We start from the raw sequence: 18,974 nt of genomic DNA on the forward strand, positions 1-18,974 counted from the left end.
GTTCATGGCATATATAGTTGTATCGTAACTTTTTATCCAGCCTTGTATTCTCTCTGACTTTTTATTGGACGTTCAATCCATTAACATTAATATCATTATTGATACAGTCTGATTTATGTTTGCCATTTTATTTTTTGTTTACTCTACATTTCATGTCTCTTTTGTTCTGCTATTCCTCCTTATTGTTTGCCCTTGTTTTAAGTGAATGTTTTCTAGTGTAATGCTTTAATTCCTTTAATAGTTTATTTCATTATGTTTGAGTTATTTTCTTAATGGTTGCTCTAGGGTTCAAAATATATGTCTCAACTTATCAGAATCTACTCAGATTTATATTCTCTTTCAATATAGAAACAAATTATTCCTATGTAACTCTATTTCTTCTTCCTGTTTTCGTGTTATTACCGTGTTTCCCTGAAAATAAGACCGAGCCCGACAATCAGTGCTAATGTGTCTTTTGGAGCAAAAATTAATATAAGAGCCAGTCTTATTTTAATATAATATAAGACCTGGTCTTATATAATATAATATAATATAATATAATATAATATAATATAATATAATATAATATAATACCAGGTCTTATATTGATTTTTGCTCCAAAGGACATATTAGAGTTGATTTTCTAGCTAAGTCTTATTTTTGGGGAAACACAGTATTGTTATACATATTACATTCTTGTGTTACAAGCCCAACGATACATTAATATACATATTGTTTTTCACAATATCTTTATAAATTAGCTAAGAGAAAAAGGAGAATTATGCAGTTATTTATTTTTTACTTACCTACATAAATATCATTACTGGTGTTCTTTCTTTTCTCATATAAATTTTATTTACTACCCAGAGTCACCTGCTTTCAACTTGAAGAATTGCCTTTAGTGTTTCTTATAAGTTGTCTTTGCTAGCAATAAATTCTCTCAGTTTATCTGAACTGTCTGTATTTTGCCGTTATTTTTGAAAGATAGCTTTACTGGATGTAAGATTCTTAGTTGGCATTTTCGTTTGTTTCAACACTCTGAATATGTCATTCCATTCTCTTCGAATCTCCATTGTTTCGTATGAGAAATCAGCTGTTCTACATATTGGAGCTTCATTGAAAGTGATATATAGTTTTTCCTTTAGTTGCTTTTAAGATTTTTTTGTCTTTTTCTTTAAATTTTAGCTATGATGTGTCTCAGTGTGAATGTAAATGACTTTGTATTTAATATACCTGGAGTTTTATGAGCTTTTTGGATGTGTTAATATTTGTCATCAAACTTAGGACGTTTTCAGTTATTATTTTTTAAAATTTGTTCTGTCCTTTTATATCTCTCCTCTCTTTTTGCTATTCTCATTATTTGTATGTTGATATGTTAATGATGTCCCACATTATCTGAAAATGTTTTTATTTTTCTATAGTCTTTTTTTCCTTCAATCTTCTGATTGCATAATTTATGGTCATGTTTGTCAGTTCTTCAGTTAGTTCAAATTTAGTATGGTACCTTTCTAGATTTTTCCTCCCATTTTGGATATTGTTCTTTTTAAATCAAGAATTTCCATTTGATTCATTTTGGTAAATTACCATTCTGTTTATATGAACTCGTTTGCTCTTTTTGATTAGGCATTTTCAGAGCTCCATTTATTTCTGTTTTTGACTTTTGTTTATTATGGTACCATAAGCATATCATCAAACTTAGCATTTTAACCATTTTCAAGTGTCTAGCTCTGTGGCATTAAGTATATTAAGTACAGAATTTTTCAGCTTACCAAACTGCAACTCCACACAAACTAAACCGTAAATCTCCATCCCCTACCCCAACTCTGGCAACCATTATTGTATTTTATCTCTATGAATTTGACCATTCTAGGTGCACATAAGTGGAGTCGTACAATATTCATCTTTTTGTGACTGGCTTATTTCACTTTGCATTACATATTTAAGGTTTATTTATGCTGGGGCACATGATGGGACACAATATTCCATGCTGTGGCGCAATATTCCATTGTATGTATGCATCACACTTTGTTTATTTCCTTTTGTTTATTTACCATTTAGTTGGCTTCAACCATTCAGTTATTTTGAACAATATTACTGTGAATAAGGGTGTATAAATACATGTTCAAATCCCTTCATTCAATTATTTTGGTTACAGGCCCAGAAATAGGATTGCTGGATAACACGGTAATTATATATTTAACTTTTTTTAAGGATCAAAAATACCATTTTCCATACTTACTGCACCATTTTACATTATTACCAGAAATGCACAGGGTTGCAGCTTCTTCATATCCTTGGCTACACTTGCTATTTTCCCTTTATTTATTTAATTTTCTTTTTTTCATCATGGCCATCTTAATGAGTGTGAAATGGTATCTCATTGTGGGTTTGATTTTCATTTCCCTAATGATTAATCATGTTGATGAACATTTTGTCATGTGCGTATTGATTATATATATATATATATATATATATATATATATATATTCTTTTGGAGAAATATCTAAGTTTTCTTGCCCATTTTAAAATTGTTTTGTTTTTATTGTTTTGTTGAGTTGTAGGAGTTTTTATAATTATGAATCATAATTCCTTATTGGATATATAATTTTAAAATATATTTATATATTTCTTTTCTCCCATTCCATGCCCTAATTATCATCTGATTTCTCTGCTGTTTGAAAAGAAAAGAATGTACTTAGGCATAAATTCCTCTACAGTCTTATTCAATAAAATTTTGGCTACTTTTCTGAAGCAGACTTTGAACTTTTTTTTTTTTTTTTTTTTTTTTAACTCTAGTAGGATTCTTCTTCTTATCCATCTTTTCCCCTTATTCTAGCTGACCTATGTTTTAGTTTGTTGCTCCCATGGAGCTACCATCCTTGTCTGAATTAACTACCACCAACAACTCCATTGCTTTTGGCAGTGCTTTTAGGCTTGATCTTCCCCCATACTCTGTTTCAAATAAAGTCAGTTCCCACGGGGAAAATGACCTAGCTCCATGTTCTTCAAGCTTGCTTACCCCCAGGCAGAATCTCTACATCACTCCTCTGGAGCTGGAGATGGGTACAGTGTCCCATTTTTCTCAGAGTGACACTTCTGATTAACTATTGGCATTCCAGGTGGGTGTGGTTGCTTTTGGTCTCTCTTGGTGTGGAAACTCTGCCATATGAGTGATGAGAGCAGTTGAAGCCCAGTATTCTTGTTCAGTTTCTGGGAAAGAGCTCCCACCCTGTGGGTATATCCCTCCTATTTTTAATGTGATAGTTTTGCCTTTTTCTCTGCCTTCTATTCTCCAGGTAAGAATTACTCTAGTTCAGTCTCTTCAGAGAATAAATCTTCAGTGTTCTGCAAGGCTTAGAAGAAGAGATATAGGTCTAACTTTTCCTTCCAATCAATTCTCCTGTTTACATCCCCAATCTACTTTACTCCCTTCTCCTACTCCTTTCAGGGCTATTAAGTGCCTTCCATTTCTAAGCCATTCCAGAATTTTGATATTGTATACACTTGCTTCTTGGCTCCAAGGGCTTCCATGCTGTACAACTTGAAATCCATTCATACCGAATTTTAATAATGCCCCCAGAAGTTGTACAGTGTATAGTCCGGGTGTTTGGAGTACAACAGCCCTGATAATCATCGCTTTCATCTCCTTCAACGCTTGGCTTAGATTTTACTTACTGAGTACTCTAAAGGACTCAGATCAATCAGCACTCATTTATTGCCTGTTTCCTTCTACATTTTTGTTGATATATATATATATATATATATATATATATATGCATATATATACAAACATATATATCACAAACATATATATATTTTATATAATATATAAATATACAATATATAAATATGTATTATAAATTATAAATATATATATTTATATATAAATTATATAAATATATAAATATTTTATATATATTTATAAATATATATATTATATTTATAAATTTAATGTTTTATTTTAATATTATTTATTTATATATATTTATAAATATATATTATATATTTATAATTTTTTATATATAAATATTTATTTATAGATTTATATAATTAATATATATATATATTATAAATATATTATATATATAAATATATAAATATAAACATATTTTTTGTCTTTCTAGTCTCCTTTCTTAGTTTCTTTATTCTTATGGGTTTATGCCTTTCTTATCATTTATTGAAGATTTGACTAAGTGCAGAAGTGAAGAGGTATGTATGATTGTTATGCTTCACATAGTTAGTGAGCACGTCTCAGCCTAATGTATGCCAGGAACTGTGGTGCATTTGCCTGTGTTCATTCTCATTGTATTGAGCTTAACAGACACCTTCCAAAGGTCATCACTGCCTCCTATGGACTGGGACTAGTATGAGGGTTTAAGAGAAGGATGTTGGTCCTTTGAAGGGGGGGACCACTTTTATCTTCACTTTACAAATAGATTTAGTCACAAATACCTCTAAGCTTCTTCACATACAGAAATTGTCATAAGTTGTGAACTCCCTTTGCAAAGGAGAGTTCTTTATTCATGTTTCTTCACTTCCTCTAACTTAGTTGTTACTACAACCTCCATTCCATTATGTTTATCTCACATAAACTATGTAATATGCTTATATAATTTATATATATAATCCTTCAAACATGTGTTCATTTTCTTAACCTCTACCTCTAGGCGTGAAAAATTATTTTACTAGATGTATACAATTTTACTAGGTAATTGTATTTTTCTCAGGCCCTTGTGTTAAATATAGTTGTTTTATTTTTTTGTTTGTTTTTTTACTTAAGCATAGTTTCTCTGTATTCACAACTAAATATATTGAACCAGCAAAGACCTGACAATGGTTATCTTATTAATTAATCTAGCATATAATCCTTACTGCAAAATCAAATGCAAAATACTAAACACGATGTATAATACTGCAAAATACTGTGGCTTTATCAGCATAATACACCTAACATTCTCAGCTTTCTTTTCCTTATCTATCCCAATACCAGTTCTTATCTCAGCAGTTATATGATACTTGACAAATTATAGAGCATATTTGCTCTCATTATGCCTTTTAATAGTCATAAATTTTACCAAAACATGTGCTCAGTTGAAACCTAAGTTTCGGAAAGATTAAAAAACTAGTCTAGAGTTAAATATCTGGTAAAAGATATTACAAATAAATCTGTCTTCTACTTTAAGGACTAAAGCACATTTCAAGTTATCACGTGTTCCTAGTCTGTTGTTCTATATAAACAAACAATAGAAGTGAAAATTTCTGGATCCCTTTGGTGGAGATATTGTTGATGATTATAATGATAGTACTCTGCCCATTAAGTACAATGGGTATTTAAAATGTGTCAGACACTAAGCTAAATGCTTCTATTGAATTATTGTGTTAAAACCTCACACTATCCCTATGAAGTGTCAGTAATATCATTATTCTTATGTAATTTGTTCTGAGAACTCCACACAAGCATGTGTTGCTTTATTTTATCTTCTCATGCCCTCTTACAGATAAAACGGAAGTAAACACTTTTCTTGAACAATATCTCCACTAATAACTTATACTTGCAGTTTGCGGGTTTCTTATTTAGCAAATTTTGTCAGTGGATATTGAAGCCAAATCTGTCTTTTCATACAATAAAAAAATTAGTCTCTTTTTCTTTGATTCTGCTTTGGTAAATAGATTTAAATTTTCTATGTAATAAAATCTCTTTCAAAATATGCATATGTAAATTTAAGAACTTTGAATGCTATTAAAATAAAAAAAAATCTAAAGTTGGTATATTACTAGAATTTATTTTATTTGGAGAACAAAAATTAGCAGTTGCCATCCATGGTTAGCCAGTGAGTTGGGACGGTTTGAATTCTTTCTCTCAGTAAACCCTCAACTTGCAATTATAACATAAAATGAGAAAAATCTCTTAGCATTGGCATGGTACACTCGCAAGGTTTTGTTTTTGTGCTTTGGTTTTGCTTCTACTTAATGCATGCATTTCAAAGTATACATGGTAGCATGCCTCAGAGTTGTATTCCTGGTATATACAGAGAAATATATGAGAAAACAGCATGAAAGCGTGGCCGTAATTTGATTTTTCCAGACTGTAAATAGGAGAATAAAAGAATATGGGAGTGGAGAAGACATCTACACTCTTAAACTTCCTGATGCAGAAGAGATGCATATAATTTCCACATACCTTTGATTAGTGAGAACTAGTTATGAGGCCCTAAGCTGTTGTAAGGAAAGGCAGGACCGAGAGTCTCTAGCTGAGTAGCACTTCTTAGAAACACCTCTTCAGTATAAAATAAAAAGTAAAACTATTTTTGAACAGATAGTTGTATTTCTATATGTGTCAGCAGGTAATTGATTTATTAAATTACTAATCATTAATAAAGTATAATATACAACTATTAAAAATAATGGGAAGATGTATGTGTTGAGTATACAAACACGCACACACATACACACACACACACATTTTTTTGAAAAAGTACATTATGTTTTATAAACTTTAAACTCAGTCCACAGAATATTTTCTTAAACTACATGATTAGTCTACAACTTCAACCTCATAATAGCATATCTAAATTACACAGAACTGTGCTTTTTCTTTTGAAAGCATGTTAAACCCATAAGGGATATTAATATGCAAAATAAAAACTATCAGGTGACAGCTTATTCGTGTGCATTTATTAAATAGAAATTTTTAAAAATTGCTTATTATTTCTGCAGGCTTTTTGGTAGGGTATTTTTTTTGTTTTTCTATGTAGGCAATTGTGTTCTTTGAAAATAAATTGTTTTATTTATTTCATTCTTTCTAATTTGTATACCTTAAAACATCTTTATCACCTTAAGGACCTAGCTATGACCTCCAATTCCTTATTGAATATGAGTGGTAGGAGCAGTTATCCTGCTCCTGTTATGACTTGTTCGTCATTCTGTGGAAAAATAATTCAATCAGGTTTACAAAATACCCTCTATTACTATATTGCTAAGCAATTTTTATTTTTGTTTTTATTGTGAATGAGTGTTGCTTTCTGTTAAATGCCTTTTGGGTATCTATTGAAATGATCGTAAGTTTTCTTTTCTTTTACTCTACTGATATGATGATCTGTATTAATTGATTTTCAAATGCTAAAACCAGCCTTGTATTAATAATAAACCTCACATAGTCATAATATATCATTCTTTTTGATGTTGCTAGATTTGGTTTGTTAGGAATTTTGCCTCTATATACAAAGGGAATGCTTGTCTACAGTTTTTTTTTTTTTGTTTTTTTTTCTTGAATATATTTGTACAAGTTTGGTGTTAGGGTGATCCTGGCCTCATAAAATGAGTTAGTAAATATTTCCTTTCCTTCTCTTTTCTAGAAATGTTTGTGTAGAATTGGTGTTACTTTTTCTCCAAATGTTTGGTAAAATCTCTAGTGAAGCCATCTGGACCTAGCATTTTCTTTATGAACATATTTTTAATTATAAATTCATTTTTTTAATAAAATAGGGATATTCACATTACCTGTTTCTTCTTGAGTGGTCTTTGGCAGTTTGTATCTTTCAAGAAACTTTTCTCTTTTATCTATGTTGTCAAACTTAAGAGTTGTTCATAGTTTTTTCTTATTGTTTTAAAGCTGTAAGTTCTGTAGTAACAACCTCTCTTTCCTTGCTGATATTTACAATTTGTGTCTTTTTGTGAGTTTACCAAGGTCATAGAATACAAGGTTAATATGTAAGAATCAATTGTATTTATAAATGCTAGCATTGTACAACAGGAAATTGAAATAAACAATAGCGCATATAAAAACACCCAGACTATGAAAACTTAGATATAAAGTGAGCAGGTATGTGCAGAGTGTGCTGGAAACTAGTGAAAAAAAGCCCCCCCCCCAAAAAAAAAATCATCCCATATACACTATATTTGTAGATTTGGAGACTTAATAGTGTTAAGATGACAGTCTTCCCAAATCTATAGATTTAACATAATTCCAATTAAAATCCTAGCCAGATCTCATAGAAACTGACAATCTGTTTCTAAAATGTTTATGGAAATAAAACAAAAATGTAAAACAATCTTGAAAAAACAAGAACTTAGCATAAAAATTCATGCTATCAGATTTCAAAATGTATTATATCAAAACAGTATGCTATTGGAGAAAGGATAAACATGTAGATTAATGAAACATTGGACTACAGAGAGGCACCCATAATTGATTTTTAACAAGATACAAAGGTAATTAATTCAATGGAGAAGTGTTAGTCTTGCTCAATAAATGGTTTTGGAAAATTTCAACATTTAATGCATAAAGAAAAAAATAAACTTTAATTCATATCTTACAGTATATATGAAAACTAACTCAAACTAGACCAAAAATGTAAAACTATAAACCTTTTAGATGGAAACATAGGAGACATTGGCTTATGTAAGAATTGCTTAGCTTTAACACCAAAGCATGATTCAAACAAAAAAGAAAATATTGAGAAATTGGATTTTATCAAAATTAGGAAATATTTTTCTTTGTAATTCTAGTATTTGAAAAGCACTAATGAAAAGTGAAAAGAGAAGGTACAGCATGGGATAAAATATTTACAAATCAAATATCTCATAATAAACTTGTATCCAGAAACTTGTAGCCACGACAACACAAGTAAAAACATTCATGAAAGACGACTTCCAGAACTGCTTTAGAAAGTGGCAAGAATGATGGGATAAGTTTGTTCCAAGTGAGGGTGAGTATTTTGAGGGGGATTAATGGCAATGTGTCTTTTACTGTAATGTCTTTTTTTTAATTTAAACATTCATCGTATTTTTTATTGCACCTTATATTATAGGTAGGTAGATAGATAGATAGATAGATAGATAGATAGATAGATAGATAGATAGATAATATTCCCTCTCAAAACTTAATTAAAGAAAACTAATAAAAAGTGGGCAAAAAAATTGGACAGTCAGTTCACCATAGGTGTCATATGACTGGCAAATGAGCACATGAAAAAATATTGAATACCATTAGTCATTGGGAAATACAAATTAAAAGTACAATCAGGTAACATTACATACTGATTAAAATGGCTTAAAAATTAAAATAAAATAAAAAGCTGATAATAACTAGTGGTGAGCAGAAGGCCAAGTAGCTGAAAGATTTATGTATCAATAGTGGGAATACAAAGTGGTATAGACACTTTGGGAAAAAGTTTGAGAGTTTCATACAAAATAAAATATCCTTTTGCCATATAAGCACGCCTTCCAATATTTACCCAAATGAAATGGTAGCCTGTATTTGCACAAAACTTTTATGTAAATGTATATAGCAACTTTATTCACAATAAAGCCAAACTAGAAATAACTCAAATACCCATCAGTTGTGAAATGAATAAACAAACCGAAGTACACTCCTACAATGGAATACTATTCATCAAATGAGGGAGGGAACTAATGATAAAATAGCATGGATGAATCTCAAAAACGTTATGCTAAGAAAAGACACTGTCATCTGGATGATTCCATTTATCCATGCTGGGAATGGCAAAGCTACTGAGACAGAAAACAGATCAGTGATTACCAAAAACTGACAGTAGGGAAAGGAGTTGACCGCAGAAGGACACAGGAAAGTATTTTGGGATAATTGTCCTGTTCTATACCTTGATGATGGTATTGGTTACACAACTATATGCATTTATCTAAACTCATTGAACTATACACTAAAAAGAATGAATTTTACTACACGTAAATTATACCATAATAACAAAACTGGGACCAAAAAAAAAAATCATTAGAAAAGCATTCCCTTAATGTTATATCTTTCTACATGAGAACACACTGAAACTTTGAGGCCAGGGTTGTAGTTTAGCACTAAGCAAATAATTCCGAAGAAATGCATGTTAGAGGTCAGAAGCAGCATCCTAGTCTCTGCAAGGCAGCTCACGATTGCATTTTACTAGGCCAAGGAAACAGGGGTGAGAGGATGAATGATGTGACACAAATTATCACCATTCTAAATATGTCGAGCATATGTCCTGCTGACAAAAGGGACTGTCTGGCATGGTAAGTAGCTGCATCAGATTTTCAATCCAAGAACAAAAAGTGAGTGAAATACTTATCTTTCCAATGTGTTATCTCAGTAAAAATATGTTTTTCCTCATTACTAAGATGATAGTTCATGGTTAAAAAGCACTTTCATAGAAGCCAAATTCAAGGAGTAATTTGATCACTAAAATTGAGAATGAAACATCATCCCATTTTGTAAAATAATGTCTCAGGTAACTTATGTATTCGGAAAGGTACCTATATCTCTTTGTATTTCCAAAGAGTTTAAACAAGTTCTAATTTCCTCTCAGGGAGAAACGTATAACCTAGAAGCACATGAATAAAATAGTGTATCTGTGTTCTCACTATCTTGCTAAGTCCAATACACAATGTGAATGGTTTGATTATAGGTCATAAAGGCTGCCAGCATATTGCTGTTCACTACACTATGGATAAACTGATGGCTACACATGCAAGATTGCAAACAGTGTCCCTGTGGCTTAGAGATATTTACATAAAAATAATTGATGAGGGAAGAAACCTCCTACCAGTCAAAACGTGTGCTTACTGTCATTGTTGGAATCTTGTCATTGGAATCAGGTTATTGACTTCTGATCACCACTCTCTACTGTCCTGTTTTTTTAGCAAAATTTATTTGTATCCATTTCCTAGATCATAAACCTGCATACATTTATGGAAAGGTATTCTAAACCCAATGCTGTTAAAAAGCATAACAATCCCTAAAGACTGTGCATGCTACTGTAAGTATTTGTGAAATTTGCTTACCTGAATTGTTAATTAGTCCATGTTTATGCAGCAAATTATTGCTTCAGAGTATAATATTTATATTTTACAGAAACAAGTTAGCCGGAATAGAAAAATCTTTATTTCCTATGATTTCTGTTTCCATATGTGGTGGGGACTTTGCAATTAAGTAAACTGTTTCATGAGAATTTACCTAAAAAGTATCGTCTCTGGAAAACATAAAAATTTGCACAAGTGATTTGGGGACAAAACTCTATGTGGTATAACTCCCAAAGACTAAAGGAGCAAAAGAGAAAGCTTTTCTATTGTAAAAAGAAACAGTTCCAAATTGCCTGAAGAGTATGAAAATTATAAGAATATTGACAATATATATTCTGTTGTGCTGAATGGATGGTTGAGCTTAAATGGTACAGTGATATAAAAATAATAAGGATGATAAAAAGAGTTACCATAAGGCAGGCAATACTTTAAGAAATTTGTGACTTACCTCATTTAAACCTCGTAACAACCCTTTGAGGTAATTTCTATTATTATCTCCATTTTAGCAATAAGGAAAAACAGGTATAAAGAGCTTAAGTCATTTACCAATCACCGTGGTATTACGTCACAAACAATCCTTATATCCCAGGGGTTTAATGCAACAAAAATCCAGATTTTCATCCATCGCAGTCGAGTTAGGTCCAGCGGATGATCCCCATTTGTTGTTCCATGCTCCCTCAATTTGGGGCCTCTACCCAAAGATCCTGTAAGTCTTCTACCAGATTCCCTGCATTCAGAGGGCTGACAAGTGAAAAAAGTGGAAGATTGACAGAACATTTTAGAGGCCAGTTCAAAAAGTGGTATGCACTAATTTTGCCTATATTACATTGTCTAGAACCCAGATATATGTCTCCAACCTAGTAGCAAGCCAACTGGGAAATGGCATAATTTCATGTGTCCAGGAAGAGGAAACAGAATTGATGGACATTAGCTATTCTTTACCACACTCACATAGCTTGAAATTAGTAAAACTAGGGTTAGAGCCTAGGTATTCTGGCTTCAGAGTCCCAGGCCTTAACCATAATACTCTATCAGCACACAGGAAAAAAGAAAAAACAGTGGTGAAAGAGATATGACATCTAGTCTGAATTAATTTTCTATCCTCAAATTCTTTTTAATATTTATTAGTAATACAAATTGAGGAATCTATTTATTAAATCTATTTCTAAGTTAAAGAATGGCTTAGAAAATTAGATGCCTCAAAACTACCCACTAATTGTAAACAGCTAACTTGCATTTGATAAAAAAGATATACTCACATTTTTATAATATTCCCCTGTACAACTTTGAAAAGGACACCCAAAGATTCCTTAAAAATAACAGAATGGAGTGAGTCTTCATCAATTGGATTAGATTTAATTCCTGAAATTATAACTCCTGTCTCTTAATTAAAAAGACACTTTCCTTTTATGATAATGCTGAGGAATACAAATTAGATACTATGTTTACATATCTGTATCTGTATTACATATCTGTATATACATATCTGCATATTCCATCTCCTTAAATACTAGTGGTCTTCCTACTTCAGTCTAAGATCCAAACCAATGATAATGTGGCATGAAGAAATGACCGTGCTTCATAAAAAGCATTTTGTAAAGACTGGCGATTCAAGTACAAAATTTCTTTTCTACTCAAATAAGCTTTCCAACAAAATTAATCTGATGCATTTTTAATTACATACATAATCATTATAGTGTTGCACATAATTAAGCATAAACGGTAAGCAGTTCAAATAGATAACATTACAGTAATTAGTATTGCTTTCACAGTCAAGCCAAATTTTATTTTTTCATGTTATTAGTTCATAGTTCTTCATGATCTATTAAAAGAATCAATGTTGACCATTTCACCTGGGATCATATACTGTCTAATTGTCTTCCTATCACTTCTCTGCACATACACAAACTCTCATATAGGATAAATTCCTAACATCCAAAACGATGTGTGAAATCTGGCCTTTCCTACTCATTTTTTCCCCATTTTCTCTTATTTCTCCTCAGTTCTCCTCATAACTTCCCTCATGTTGATAACTTTTTTCAACACACCATGGATTGGATTGGAGAGGGCAGAAATATGGAACCAATAGGCCGTGGATTTTTTTACTTTGGATTGATACAGGGGGGAAAAAAGAGTTGGGTTAAGTGGTTAAGTGGGAAAAAGAATACATTTAAAGCACTGAGTTAATATGCATGCCTTAAGGTATAGACTAAATAAATTAGGTAATACCCCTAACTCCGTTCCCTTTATCCTGTAACATATTTCAGTCTGTTTTATGAGAAAACTTTCCTGCTTCATCTTTCTGTCCCTATCCATTACTACATTAATCTTGGTCCTCTCTGGTCTTAATTGATCCTATTAGGAAACCCAGTGTATTGTTGGGGCTTCATCCAAGTATATTTCTCTAAGAATTTGACATTTCTGGCTCTGCTTAATTCAATTAACTGTTCTTCTCCCTTAGGTTTTGTGAGGCTTTCTAGGTTTTTCATCTATATATTTGATTATTTCTCAGTTTTCTTTGTCAACATCTCTCTTGTGCTTTCCCTTCGTATATGAAAGTTCTCCGGGTTTTAGTTTTATCATAATTGTTCTTTATAAAGGATGATTCTTTCCTCTTTGAGCTGCAATAACCAATTTTATTAGGTTGTTGCAAAAGTAATTGGGGTTTAAAATGTTAAAAATAATTGCAAAAACTGCAATTACTTTTGCACCAACCTGATACATTTATGACGTTCAAATCTACATCTCCAGTGCAGATTTCTTTTCTTAGCTATACTATGACTCTCAACTTTCTCTTATTTATTATCTCATCAACATTTTCAGCTAGTCAAAGGCAAATTTATTATTTCCGCCCCCAAAGTTTCAGTCCTCCTGTTATTCTTAATTCATTTTGTTGGTACAGTTAGCTCAATGTCATTGAATAATACTTTTACCAAGTTTTTGGCCATCCGTTCATCTAAATAATCATAGTCCTAATTTATGCCTTTGCCATTTCTCTCCATGTGATGGCTTTTCTTCCCTCATTATTTTTCCCTCATCTTTCTCTCTTCAAACAATGTAAGTCAGAGAACATCATTTCTGTCCTCCATACCTAGCAATGACTCCTATTATCAGGACAGAATATTCTACATAATCTAAGAATTAGTTCATTTTGACCTGGTCTGAAACAATAATTTTAGTACCATTTCCTACCGTATAATACACTGTGGTTTAGCCACACAAGTTTATTTATCGTTGTCTGTACTTCTCGTATGTTTTCACGTATTTTTAATTTATCTTCTTATATTGTCTGCTTTTTCTGGGATACCTCTTATAAATTTTGTCTGCTTAACTCTTTTTATTTTTTTAAATTTTAGCATAAGTTAAATTTCTTTCACAGCTGTTTTCTGGATACTTACCCCTATTTCTAATCTGTGAATGAATCCTCCTTTCAGCTCAGGCCATTTGTAATTTTATTTAGCATGTATGTTGTTATTTTATTCAATGAATTATAGCTGTTGTGTAACATTATTGTTCTTTCCACTTACCCCACCCACTTCCACACTCATATTGTAATCATTTAATTTGTCTAAAGACATTTTGCATCTATGGAACCCCAGCAGAGTGCTTAGCATTGACTAGGCGTTCAATCAATGTTGAACTAAAGTGGCATATATATGCAAGACAATTTTGGATTGATTCCACCATAATCAAACAAGATTTGACAACTCAATTACCCACCTTGATGATGCAAATGAACTATCTTTAAGACCTAGTTTAATTTAATGAAGTAGAAATGCCACCTGAGAGTGTTAATCCTCATCCTAGTGTTAAGCTATTTTATTGATTTATTGATTCATTCATCCTATAAAATTTATGAAACACTTCTCATTTCTATAACACATTACTAGGCCTAGACAAACCAAAAAAAAAAAAAAAATAGTGTATACACCATGGTTTTAACTGTCACCAGATTGTACAGTGAGAAATAGTGGCATTATTTAGAACATAGTCTTTGTAGTCAGAATGACCTTGTTTTGAATGCTAGCTCTGTCATATATTTGCTGTGTAATCTTGGGTTAGTATTCAACCATCAGTTTTCTCATCTATAAAATGTAACTTACAATTTCTACCTGTTTGACTGTTGTGAGTTTCAACAATATTGCATATTTGAAGAACTTGATGTGTATTAGATTTATAATTTGTATCTATAGATATCAGTGGGGGGAAACCAAAATGTAAATAACTATCATAATACAAAGTGGAAATGCCATAATTTCCAAAGAACCATATAGTTCATATTTGTATTAATAATGTATTATTACAGACCAGATTGCTAGTCTTTGTACAGTATGTAAACATTAACATTTATAGTAGCATATAATTAGCACTGACCCAAAATCTAAAGCCCCAAATCAGATATAATTGATTTGTATATCGGTTGAATTTATATCAAGGAAACAAATTGTTCCAGGTTTTTCAAGGAAAATGAACTGTACTATAAAGCATTGATTGTAATCAGAGCAGTGAAAATTAAAAGTTGAAGAGGACGCAACTACTTTTAATATTATGGTACAGCTGTTGTGTTCTAGGTAGAGGCAAAGCCATGATACTTGATGTGTTTGCCAGTAGCATATTGATAGAGAAAAGAAAAAGACCACAGTTGCTTCGCAGGGCACTCCTATCTTAGGAAACTGACAAGAAAAGGAGAGACCCTGGAGAGGAGGCTATGAAATAGGAGGAAAACCAAGAGTATGGAGCTCTGGAAGAAAAGGGATGAATCTGTATCTGGAAGAAGTGTCTACCTGTCTACTGCTCCTGATACCATAGATAATTAAGATGAGGACTGAGAAAAGACCATTGTACTTTTCAGCACTAAGGTCCTGAGAGATATTTACATGAGCAATTTCTATGGAGCAATGTATGGGAAATCTTGATGAAGTGGGTTTAAGATAGAAACAAAGGGGAAGAGAGAGTGGGTATGGATAGTTTCTTTTTGTGTGTGTGTTTTGTTATAAAGAGGAATTGGGCAGTGGAGACTAGTAGGGTCAGTGAGGTCAAGGTTCTTTGTTTTTAAGTTGGAGGAAATAAGAGCATGTTTGGTGCTGAGAATGAGCTAGTAAAAGGGTCAGAAAACTTTCTGTAAATGGCTATAGTAAATATTTTAGGCTTCGTGGGCCATAGGTTTTTGAGGCAACTAGTCTGCTATGCCTTTATAGCGTAAAAGCAGCCATAGGTAATATTTAAACAAAAGGGCATGACTGTGTTCCAGTAAAAGTTAATTGATTAAAAAAAGACAGGAGCTCTAGTTTGTTCTAATGTAAGTTTTTTTTTAAAAAAAGAAATGATGATTTTAGGAAGTAGAGAATAGCTGAAGTGATATCCTTGACTATGTGAGAGGGGATGGGATGTGTGCACAGGAGTTGGGGTTGGTAATTTTGATTATGAGTTCAGCCAAGTTTGAAAAGCAAGGAGGACAAGAATATGCAGAGATGAAAAAATATGAAGCATAGAACCTCTTGATTGCTTCAGTTTTCTCAGAAAAGTAGGAAGCAAGATTATCATATGTGAGTGAACATTAGGATGGAGATTTGGAGTTTTAAAAAGAGAAGATGTGTGAAATAGTTACATGAAAGAGTTGAAAAGTAATTGGGCTAAGAAAGCATTACAGATAATTAATTTTTCAGTAAAATCCCAAATTTTCAGTTTGGAATGTTCTAGCTATTCTTTTCCCATTGGACTTTTCATTAATTTTATTATAATTTATAATTTTCTGAAGCACCAACAAAACTGTGGCAAATATTAACATATTTTAAATCACTGTGTTTTAATCTTCAAAACCCTTATTTTTCTCCCTGGGGTGTGTTTTGGGAGAAGGGGAATTGCAACAATTCGTTAATATTATTTTCAGCAAAGTCAGTCATGCATTCTATCCAGACATTTTTCAAATTTAGCAAATCTTGTTCCTGTTAGAAATTATTTGTGCATTGAATACACTCCAGTCACTCCATATCTGTTTCATGCATTTATCATACTGAATCCTAATTTGCTCTGAGGGCTTGCTAACTTTTGCTTGAATGATGTATTTGCTCTGAAAGAGTTCAAATATAAAGAAATATATTATGTCCACTATTTGTCTAATATTTTGCCACCAATGAAAGATAAATTATTGTAATCAAATATATTCACATTGATTGCTATGAAGGTTACGTAGGGATTGGTAAATTAAAACAAGACTTCAAAAGAGAGAAAAATCAATTGATGTGTCAGGTAGAAAGGCATAAATGGTGAAGTCAAGCACTGACTTGACATTGTTCCTTTGGAAATAATTTAATTTACCAGAATTTGAAAGGATTTGTGACTTTGAACATACATCATAAACTAAAAAGTGAAAGCCCGAACAGATTGACACAAATTTTATTAACAATACTTCAAACAAGTGCAAAGTACTATATTTTAAAGGGAATGTATACTGTTTGACCAATCACAGAAACTTTGGAGAATAACAATGAAAACTATATAATTACTCTTAGACACTGAGTGCATATTAACAATATTTAAATTTAAACACCATATATGTGTGCACAGTTACAAAGGGATAATATTTTTGTTTTTCTCAACAGAACTGTTACCCAGTTGCCAACAGTTGAATTGTCAGTATAAATGTGCAATGTTCAGAAATAGTACAAGATGTTACTGTGAGGATGGATTTGAAGTAAAAGAAGATGGGAGAAGATGTAAAGGTAAGTGTGACATGTAATTCTGTTCAATTTTTTTTCTTTTACAGAGGCTTAGTGAGCAGAAATTGAATGAAGATCTTTTGAATACCTCCCATGTGTTCCACACAGTGTTTATATTAATTTTTTTTCTGATATTTAAAAGTTGCCACTCTCCCAAACCACAAATATAAATGTTACAGATGTGCATTTATACCAATCAATTTTCAATTCATATTGTAATAATGTCAAACATGAGAAATGTCAACAATGGGAAATGATTTGATTAATCATTAATACATTGGATTTAATTATTTTAATTTCCTAAGTATCTTGTGCCTATGCCCCTTTAAAATATGTAATCATATAATTTTCTTTACAATTTTTACATCAGTAATTCTGACAATTAGCATTTTACCAATAGTAATAAAGGACATAAAAAAATTTACACTTTTTAGAAATGTATTAATCCTTGCTTCTGTGAGTACTCTAAAGCAAATATTTACTTTCTGAAATGACTTCACTGTGCAATACTGAACAATTCTAGGTTACTTCTCCATATGTATACATGCACACACACCAGGGGTACCAAAAAAAGTATACAAGTGGACACTTTGGTCAACGTTGCTCAAGAAGTAGTTTGCCATAATCAGAAGTGTCTGGACGCTGATGGTAACTACTTTGAGCACCTCTTGTAATTGCAGAAATCAAACAAGACTTGTATTCATCTTTTGTTATCATCATATATTGAGTATTGCAATTTTAGTATTTTTTTCCTTTCTTAAATTGTGCACAGTTATATAGAGATAATATTTCTGACACCCTCTATATATTTACATATGTGTGTGTGTAGATATATCCACAATATAAACTATACATTATTTTATTTCATATGGTGTTTAGAATCTATATATAAAAACATAAAATACAAAATCTATTAATATGTATAAAATTGAGGAATACCTTCATTGCCAGAGCCACTGATAAATGGAATATTTTCCAAAGAAATTGTTGCTTTGATGATTACTTTAAAGCTTTGCTCTAATATCACCACTTTTACCTTAAAACAGAATCCTAAATTTGGAAGAGTCCTCAGAGAGAATATGGTTCAAAATCCTAATGACAAAAGTGAGAAAAGTAATACCCTGATACTTATTTAAGACCACACACCTTCTTGGTAATAGAACTCAGGTCTTCAGAGCCCATTAATTCTTAATCTGAAGAGGATGTTTGCTTTTTTTTTTTTTTTTGCTTTCCCCCCCCTTCTTCTGCTCCCCACACTCCGGTTCAAGCCGTTGTTTCTCAGTCTAGTGGTGTAGGACACAGCTCCCTGGCCCATGCTGGTATTATGAGCCTTGCGCCTTCCCTGCTTCCCCCAAGGCAGTCAGTCGCCAGTCGGCAGCTCCCAGCAGCTCTCAACAGCTGCCGGGCTGTTCACACTGGCTGCTGGCCACTCATGGCAGCACACGGTAGCCCACAGCAGCACACAGC

At 32.0% G+C, this 18,974-nt stretch overlaps 1 protein-coding gene across 1 annotated transcript in view; it reads left to right on the forward strand.

Annotated features, from left to right (window-relative positions):
• The window catches only part of LRP1B (LDL receptor related protein 1B), a 1,793,989-nt gene that overhangs the window by 799,684 nt on the left and 975,331 nt on the right, over window positions 1-18,974 (forward strand). Inside the window, exon 4 of the mRNA XM_033112843.1 lies at window positions 17,391-17,510. Within this exon, the coding sequence (XP_032968734.1) occupies window positions 17,391-17,510 (120 nt within the window). The remainder of the gene's footprint in view (window positions 1-17,390; window positions 17,511-18,974) is intronic.

The sequence above is a fragment of the Rhinolophus ferrumequinum genome, chromosome 8, assembly GCF_004115265.2.
Source record: "Rhinolophus ferrumequinum isolate MPI-CBG mRhiFer1 chromosome 8, mRhiFer1_v1.p, whole genome shotgun sequence".
In the NCBI taxonomy this organism is placed as follows: Eukaryota; Metazoa; Chordata; class Mammalia; order Chiroptera; family Rhinolophidae; genus Rhinolophus; species Rhinolophus ferrumequinum.